The 8,815-nt window shown below is 36.7% G+C and overlaps 2 protein-coding genes across 4 annotated transcripts; one reads left to right on the top strand and one right to left on the bottom strand.

The window, feature by feature from the left end:
* Window positions 1–517: 517 nt before the first annotated feature.
* Window positions 518–5,800, top strand: LOC113282587. Of its 3 annotated transcripts, none has more exons than XM_026531628.1 (8): window positions 518–1,682; window positions 2,386–2,430; window positions 2,798–2,883; window positions 2,992–3,109; window positions 3,839–3,961; window positions 4,049–4,161; window positions 4,419–4,573; window positions 4,998–5,800. In XM_026531628.1, the coding sequence occupies exons 1-8, from the start codon at window positions 1,028–1,030 to the stop codon at window positions 5,677–5,679; spliced, it is 1,977 nt and encodes a 658-aa protein (XP_026387413.1). In that variant the 5' UTR covers window positions 518–1,027; the 3' UTR covers window positions 5,680–5,800. The 3 variants fall into 3 exon arrangements, with proteins under 3 accessions (XP_026387413.1, XP_026387411.1, XP_026387412.1); XM_026531626.1 differs by having other exon boundaries at window positions 520–1,682; window positions 2,386–2,448; XM_026531627.1 differs by having other exon boundaries at window positions 521–1,682; window positions 2,386–2,448; window positions 3,842–3,961.
* Window positions 5,801–6,210: 410 nt separating this feature from the next.
* Window positions 6,211–8,815, bottom strand: LOC113279539 (protein FAR-RED IMPAIRED RESPONSE 1-like). Its single transcript, XM_026528229.1, has 2 exons — window positions 8,606–8,815; window positions 6,211–8,305 (listed from the first exon to the last, which is right to left on the bottom strand). The coding sequence occupies exons 1-2, from the start codon at window positions 8,813–8,815 to the stop codon at window positions 6,344–6,346; spliced, it is 2,172 nt and encodes a 723-aa protein (XP_026384014.1). The 3' UTR covers window positions 6,211–6,343.

Below are 8,815 nucleotides of genomic sequence, written 5' to 3'. Positions count from 1 at the left end.
CGAGGAACATACGCAAACGCAGCACAACCGTCTACGGTAGTTGCCCAACATTTTCCCCTCTATATCTCTACGCCAGGGGAACCGACTATCATATCAAACACAGTGTATTTTTCCACGAACTATGGAACTCAATATCATTTTTCTTTCATCCATAAATAATTTGGTGTTGATGAGTGTCGCATTTTCTGATAAATAAAAAAATTGGCGCCGATAAATTTGGAACTCAGGTCACTGATACATTACCAAGTCAATATTGTTGTACTCTAGCGACATTAGCAGGCTCAATGCTTATATACGCGCTCCATGGTTGTATGCAATGGAGCAAGACCAAGAACCTAAAGAAGATGCCACTTTTTAACCGGCAGTAACAAGTAAATAGATCGAGATCAGAAATTTGTTACCACCACCAACTTTTTTTTTCTTTTCTTTCAAACAGAGTTGAAGAAGATCATTGCATGAACAAACGTATAAAGTAAGTTTGGTAGACTTGGAACAAAAGAAAGTGAGTATATAATTTACTCAAACTACCCTCCTAGTCAAAAAAAACAAAATTACCCTTCCTGGTTCGAGACACAAAGACAGAAGACTGAGAGAAGAATTAAATTTAGCACCGCCATTAAAAACCTTCAAAAATACAAAGAAAGACAAAACGCGTACCAGATCTGGAGTGATAGTGACAAATTACATTTTGATTTTTCAATCTTGGAGATTCAGTTTAAGTTAATTATCAACTGCTGTGAATTTCCGTTAAGGAGTCTCATTTTTCTGTTTTTTTGCTTGCTGCATTTTGATTCTTATTTATCAACTGCTGGATCGGGTTTATAATCGATTTGTTTGAGTTTAGTTATTAAGTTTTTTGTTTTGATTTAGCGATTTCATACTCGATTTTGTTTTTGAGTGTAGTCTATTCTATCCGAGTGTAAAAAACAGTCGATTGATTTTCACATTTTTTGTAATTTGATAAGTTATAGATCTGAAATCGAGTATGTTTTGAGTAAAATTGTATAAGTGTAGAGAATTGAATTCTATGGCAATGCCATCAGGAGTAAATATGTTGATTTCAGAGAAAATAATGCAGTTTCCTCCTAATAACAATGGAGGTGGAGGTAGTAATGGTGGTGGTGGAGAGATCCATCATTATCCTTCTCCTCCTCCTCTGAGACAATGGATTCCAGATGAACGTGATGGATTTATTTCATGGTTAAGAGGAGAATTTGCTGCATCTAATGCCATAATTGATGTATTACTTGATCATTTGAAATCAATTGGGGGAGGAGAACCTGGAGAGTATAATTCTGTTTTTGGTTGTATTAATCAAAGGCGGTCTAATTGGAATCATGTTCTCTGTATGCAACAATACTTTCCGATAACTGATATTATGTTTGCAGTACAACAAGTGACAATGAGGAAGCAACACAGAAATTTTGGTGGAGGTCAGATGAAAGTTTCTGACAAGAAATTGCATCCACAGAATGTTAGTTTTAGACAGGCTCAGTATAATGTTAAGGAAGATCACATTTTGAATTCGGAATCTCGTAGTAGTAGTAGTAGTCATCGAAATGAGGCTCAATTTGTAAATAACGGTTCAGCCGATGGGAAATTAGATTTGAGAACAAAAAAGATGGATAATGTTGAAAGTTTGGAAGAAGGTAAAAATGATGGTCTTCAGGAGGCAAAGGAAGGTAATTTTGATGTGCATTATATTAACTTCTGTGTCTATTTTTATTATATTCTAAATGTTGATTTCTACTGATAAATGAATACCTTGATAACATAAATTATAGGTTTCTAATTTGGATAAATTTGTAATCTGAACGGCGGGTATTGCAATGTGTAGGTCAAGGAAGTTATCTTATAGGCATTACGAATTTTTCTTGCTATATAATAGAAGTAACAAAATGTAGTGCACCTTATTTCCTTTTTAGGTCAAGGAAGGTAATATAATGTAGTCATCGTAGTATTAATTGTTAAGAGAACAACTCACGTAATAAGTTCAGGAACGTTACCAATCTATTTTGAGGGAAACATTTTTAACAGCAAACAGAAAAAAACATTCCCATTTTTTAGTTTTGAGTGTATTTTCATTATGTTAAGCTCAAAAATGATAAGCATTACCATTAATAGCTATTGCTTGAACATCTTTCCCATATGTATACTCTTCTTTCGATTCCACGGTTTTACGATATATGCAAAAACTGCATGTTTTTCACAATACAATACGAGGTTATAAATGATCTTCTTGCTTTCATCAGATTAGCATATCTAGTACAATATGGGTGCGTCTGATCCTCTAACATATTCTTTGTTCAACTTACTAAGTTACTGTCATCATACTCTAAATTCTTAGTTCTCTAACTATGTCTAGTATGTAATGTTCTTTTCTAGGAATCAAGAGTGATGCTTCAAAGCCCGAGGCAGAAGTCGATGGAGGTATTGCAGTTTCAACAGGTTTGTTTGCTTGAATTTTCTGAACATTTTGTTTATTGAAGAGAAAAGAAATCTATTGGCATGTTCTAGTAAGGTTTCACTGGTTTGTTTGGTGTAGTTAGAGCTTTTTAAGTTCCAAATATGTTAAAAGCTATAGCACTAGATGGAAGAGGCATAAAGAAATATTAATCCATTTAAAGTGTGTATTTAATAATGATTTGTAAGGTTAACCCCAGTAATCATAGTTCCGAGAAAAAAAATTGACGCGTAAAGGAGTTCTGAGAATTGAAAAGAACAAAAAAACTGCATACCCATTCTATCGACATTTTTCACACCTAGTAACTATTTGCGTTTGCTAAATGTGGTGCAGATAAGATACAAAAACATGATGAGAAACATAATGGGATTCCTGTTTTCAGTAGATGTGGGGCCACCGAGGTCTTCGATGGAAAGGAGGTATGATTTTTAGGCTACTAGAGGTTCAATCTTGTCAGCTCTTTCCAGGAGATTATACATTTTCTTCTATGTTTATATTGGCATCTGAAATAAACGTACTTTCTTCAGGTGAATGTTGTTGAAGGACTTAAATTGTATGAAGAGCTATTTAACAGTTCAGAAATTGCAAAGGTTACTTCATTGACAAATGAGTTGAGACTAGCAGGACGAAGAGGGCATTTCCAAGGCAAGTCTCTCTTCTTTTAATTTAGATTTTAAAGGAGCATTTGTTTTTAACCGTTGATAAAAAGTTTTAAATGCATTCATCAACTCTTAAAAGGTCTATCTAGCTACTTGAGTAGTTTTATTACTCTCTTGTCATAATCAAGAGACGCGGCTCTCATTTGCTGCACATTGTGTAAAACAGTAGAAGATTTGTTCGTCAAGATACATAGTGGGGCGAAAGAGATAACTGTTTTGGTTGCGTAGGTTGGAACAAACACCTATGTTTAAAATGTAGCTGGAACCATGTGCCCAGTGGGGTTAAATAAAAATTAAAAAACTAAAACCGAAATCGAAAATAAGTAGGGGTTAAAAGTGCCACTTCGTTACTCAATGAAGTATTTTGTTTCTTTTTATACTCTGGGCATCCAGCTTATGGGATGCTTTGTATCAAATGGAGCTGGAACTAGGCATACATGATGCTGTTTTTTTTTTGTTTCCTTTGTTTTTTTCTTGTTTTTTCGTTTTTTTTTTTTGCTGGACAAGAACAGTATGTTCTACATGAAGTATTTGTGAATTTATCTGCAACTATGTAAGCATGTCATGTCCAGTTGACTGGAGATTTGGCTAGGTTTCTAGTTAATATTTATATAATTTAGCTAAAAACACATGTTTGGCTTTACTAACATTTCTAATAACATCAAACGTAATGCACGTTGGTTCTCAAATTTTAATGTTGCTGTCTGAATTAAAGCAGGACAGACATATGTTGTCTCCAAAAGACCCATGAAGGGGCATGGAAGAGAAATGATTCAGTTGGGCCTCCCAGTTGCCGATTCACCTCTGGAAGATGAAATTGCTGCTGGAAATTCCAAAGGCATGTATTTCTAACTATCAGTCTCACCATGTTTTCTTTCACTTTATGAATAATTTTAATAGAATACCCTTGAAAACAATGTCACAGATAGAAGGAAAGAACCAATTCCTGACATTTTACAAGACGTTATTGAGCGTTTGGTTCAGGCGCAAGTTATAAACATGAAACCAGATTCTTGCATCATTGACTACTTCAATGAGGTAAGTGCCTCTTCACAGAGTAGTAACAAGGTTCTAAGAGAACATACTAGTGTGGCTTTGATTGTTTCTAATCCTTTTTTTTTTTTAATATGTGAGAGCATAAAACCCATCTTAAAGACTGGCTGTTAGGAATTTGTTTTCAAAACAGAATACCTTTACGAAATAAAATATCATGAATCTGGGTTCATTCATGCTGGAAGATGCTGACAGGATTATTTTATTGCGAGACTAATTTCTAATTATTTTTATTTCTTTAGGGAGATCACTCACAACCTCATATGTGTCCACCTTGGTTTGGAAGGCCTGTTTGCATTTTGTTTTTGACTGAATGTGACGTGACCTTCGGAAGAGTAATTGCTACAGAGCATCCCGGAGATTACAGAGGTTCTCTCAAACTTTCTCTTGCTGCCGGGTAAGCATTCACTAGTTTTTTCTCCTTTAATTGATTCAGAGTCATGGTCGCTGATTGACATTGTTTTGCTTTAACTTTTGGTGAGCTAGAGACTATGGAACATCGAGATTGATGTTCAAGTGTAAACAGCTAAACTGAATTCAAAAGAGTGCAACAGTTAAGACCATGCCACAGAAAGTGGATATATCACTGTCAAACTTTCATGCCACACTCTCTATTTAATTATGATCAGTGTACATTTGTGATCATACATATCTAGCTTCACTTTTTGGGACTACGGCTACAGGTTTATTGAATATCATAATGTTCAGTAAGGGTTGTGTCTATCATGAAAATACGAATGATAGGAAGGACCTGTTAGGAAATATATGTTTCTCAAGTAATGAATTCCGATTTCTTCTGACGTTTTTCTTTACAATTGCAGAACGCTGCTCTCTCTAGAAGGTAAAAGCGCGGATTTTGCTAAACATGCACTACCTTCCATCCGCAAACAACGCATACTTATTACATTCACTAAGTTTCAGCCAAAGAAAAGTATGGTCATTCCCTCCTCTATACCACCATCAGCCTCGGCCTTACCATGGGGCCCACCAACTCTGAGGCCACCAAGTCAGTTCCGTCCTAAACATTTTATACCTGTTTCAGCAACTGGAGTGTTACCGGTCCCATCTATCCATCCACCGCACCTCACACCTCTCAACAGCATTCAACCTGTTTTTGTAGCAGCCCCGTTGGCACCTCCAGTACCTTATCCTGCACCAGTTCCCATCCCTTCACCTGCATCAGCAGGATGGACTGCTGTTGTTCCAGCTAGACATCCTCCTCCACCTAGATTCCCACTTCCTGGAACTGGTGTTTTCCTCCCCCCTGGATCTTCTGGAAACTCTCCACCAGCACCACCCCACCAACTTGGATTACCTATTGCCTCTGAAGTAAATTCTGCAGTAGATACTTCCTTGAGTAATGAAAACAACGTCGAAGGGTTGAATTGTACTGATGCCAAAGTTGCTTCTCCCAAGAGTAGAGTGGACGCAGAAGTGAAAAGGCAGGAGAGTAATGGATGCGTCACAGGAACTGGAAATGGAAGCAGAACTGTTATAGTCTAGGCATAGGCAGCCTCAAATTGTTTGGGCCCAAAATTTTCAATTTTTCTTAAATGTATCCCAAATTTTTTAAAAGTTTAAATTTTTCTTAAATATATCCCAAAAAGAAAATGATTTTTACAAATGAGCTTAAATCTTTAATCTTTGAATGATTCCAATCCCACACAGTTCCATCTATTACAAATGAGCTTAAATCTGTAATCACCTTCTTCCCATGGAACGAAATGAGGAGTTGGCTCTGTACATAAGTTCCCATCTCAGTCTCTTAGTTCCATTCTGCAAAGGGACCAAATTTCTTCAACCCAAACTTGATAGATTTCTCTCGAGTCTTAGGCCGAATGTCAGTTGCATAATCTCTAATGGAAATTGCTGTAAAGTCAAATATACCAAGAGTTCGATGGGGCTAGTACTTTCCATGGGCTAGTCCACAGAAAAGAAAAAAAAGTTAACCTGGTGTTAGGACAATGGACACAAATATTAGTCGAAGGTATCACAGGTAAAAATGACTAAATGAGAACCAAATTTGTAGGTAACTAGCAAAAAAAAAAATATTTACTTGAAATTTGGTTAATTACATGGAGCTAGGCAGATTCTTATTTCTTGCCTTCTTTGGTTGTTGGCATTTACACCATTTGGCGAAACAACAGGTGCAACTACATTGCTTTGACTAAACTGGCATACCAATTTTTGCTTTTAAGTCATGTAAAGCATTCATCACAGTGATACTCTGGTCTTTGCAATCTGCTGACATCGTTGCGACTTCATGGAAATACCTGCACATCTCATGGTATTGCTGCACACTTGGATTGACATCTAAATCTTGGTAACTGGCTTTAACAAAAGAGCATTTCCGTTTAATGTCCTTCCTCCATCTAGAGAGAATATACTTAGATGGCACTTGTTGCACTTTACTTTGGGTTAGGACAGAAAGTGTGTGCCTGCATATAATCCCGCTAAACTCGAACAAATGACATGTGCAATTCAGCTCACAGTCTACTGCACTGAAGTTAACAATAAACTTAGCATCCTTCTCACTGTCTCCAACTTTAACATGCTCGGTGACTTGAATTATAAAAATGGAGTCTTCCTCCTTAACAAGAGAGGTATAACAATACAGCTTTCCCATTATCTCTTCCTGAAATTCTTTAAATTTTGTATTGGTGTAAACTTCTTGAAACTGTTTCTCAATCTCATAATGAGTTATGCAGTCATACCTTGAAAACAGAGATTCATAATCTGCCCGGTTTTCCTTTTCGACCTTACTTCTTATAATGTTATCATACTGCTCTAGAAACTGCTTCAAAGTCGTTTTGGAGTTCACATGCCCATTGAATAGTGCACAACTGCTCTCACTACGTCGTGCAGTTGACATTCCTGCCCAAAAAGTTTCTTTTGTATAAATTGGAACCCAGCGATGCCGCTCGACATACAGTTCTTTTAACCACTCGTTGTCATGAAGACCATATTTCTCAATCACTTTTCTCCATTCATCTTGAAACTCATCTTTGCTGGTAGACTTGCAAACAGAATTCTGCAAAGATATTTTAATAGCTTTGTACTGAGAACATCCTTTCAGCTTCTCTCGAGTCTTTTTCATCACTTGCCATAAGCACAATCGATATTGGACATTAGGAAAGACAGTTTGAACAGCCTTTTGTATAGCTTGGGATTGATCAGTGATAATGGCTTTTGGAGGAATTCCCATCATACATGCCAACCAAGATTTAAATAACCACAAGAATGTCCCGACATCCTCATTTGACAGCAAAGCATAACCTAATAAAACAGGTTGTCCATGATGATTCACGCCGACAAAAGGAACCAAAGGCAGAGCAAATTTATTTCTGAGATATGAAGTGTCAAGTGTAACAACATCTCCAAAGTCTTCATACGCTGCCCTACTCCTTGCATCAGCCCAGAATATGTTTCTTACAGTACAGTCTTCATCCATGTCCATCACATAAAAGAAATTTGAGTTTCTAGTTTGCATTTTAACAAAAAAAATCTGTAAAACTGCAGCATCACCTTCCTCAAGCATTAATGTTTTCACCTGACCGTTGTTATCTCGAGACCTTTTATCCCCAACCATTAGCTTTTCACATACCCCAGTTTGAACAATCTCACTTGTTCGGGACTGCTGACGTACTCTGGTTTTGGCATCTTGATCCAACTTCTTATATTTAAAACACCGTGTCTCGCCTGGCGTCAGCGGATGGTTATGCTCAAGCACAACACTGCTCAATTTAAAACTACCATCACATTGCATTATAGTTCTTATCTTAGCCTGGCAATTAGTTCCTGAACTGAGGTTCGAGTATCTATTCTTTGATGTGCTCATTCTCTTTTTTTCTCGAGAACATGCATGTGTGAAATATCTTAAAATCCCATAATCATCACATCGCGTTGATCTTCTATTTACACGAAAGCCTTGTTGAATACCATAATTTGTATAATAACGATAAACATCATCTTGAGAGCTAAACACCATACCTACCTTAGGTTCTTCAAGTTTTTCATTCCCTTCCAAATTTTGCCCAGTACCCTGCTGGCACTCCCCATTTCCTACATTAACATCACAATCGCCCACCTCCTCCACTGCAAGCATATCAATTCTTGTACTTTCCATTTCCTGCAAAGATTTGAGGAAATGTAACATATATCAATTAAATGTCATGTCAAAAACCCAAGAAAAACAACTTATGGCAAATGCTTTGCCCCTCATGAAAAAATCACATTTTTTTTCAATTGAACTATGGAATGATGCATAAACAAGTTTAAATCTTTTAAAGAAACAAATTTACTAACGGGAATTCCAATCCTTAATAGTATCGTTGTTGATCAATGCCCAAAACCCTAACCCGAATAGAAAATCTAATACAGACATAATAAAGATGCCGTAATTAACAGGATTGGAACAATTGCTACTTACAGTGAAGATTTGGTTATTCAGTAATAATACATCTCCTTCATTGTAACACTGGATAGGGGTAAAGAAATCGTTAATGGCGTCTAGCAATGGTGTCACTGGAAGAAAACCTAGTGAAACTGTAGCAGTAGTAACAATGTTGAGAACCAAAAAGTGAAAAATATTAGAACCCCATAATCTCCCACTAAATGGATCGTCCCCTGTCAACTCCAT

This window comes from Papaver somniferum, chromosome 5, assembly GCF_003573695.1.
Source record: "Papaver somniferum cultivar HN1 chromosome 5, ASM357369v1, whole genome shotgun sequence".
Taxonomy (NCBI): domain Eukaryota; kingdom Viridiplantae; phylum Streptophyta; class Magnoliopsida; order Ranunculales; family Papaveraceae; genus Papaver; species Papaver somniferum.
The sequence above is the reverse complement of the archived record's forward strand: the minus strand, read 5'-3'. Positions and strand labels throughout refer to the sequence as shown.

Coding starts and splice junctions, on each gene's coding strand:
- LOC113282587 (XM_026531626.1), top strand. CDS start 1,028: ATGGCAATGCCATCAGGAGTAAATATGTTGATTTCAGAGAAAATAATG. Junction 4,162..4,418: donor TCATTGACTACTTCAATGAG/GTAAGTGCCTCT, acceptor TTATTTCTTTAG/GGAGATCACTCACAACCTCA. Junction 4,574..4,997: donor AAACTTTCTCTTGCTGCCGG/GTAAGCATTCAC, acceptor TTACAATTGCAG/AACGCTGCTCTCTCTAGAAG.
- LOC113279539 (XM_026528229.1), bottom strand. CDS start 8,815: ATGGAGTTGACAGGGGACGATCCATTTAGTGGGAGATTATGGGGTTCT. Junction 8,306..8,605: donor TGAATAACCAAATCTTCACT/GTAAGTAGCAAT, acceptor AAATCTTTGCAG/GAAATGGAAAGTACAAGAAT.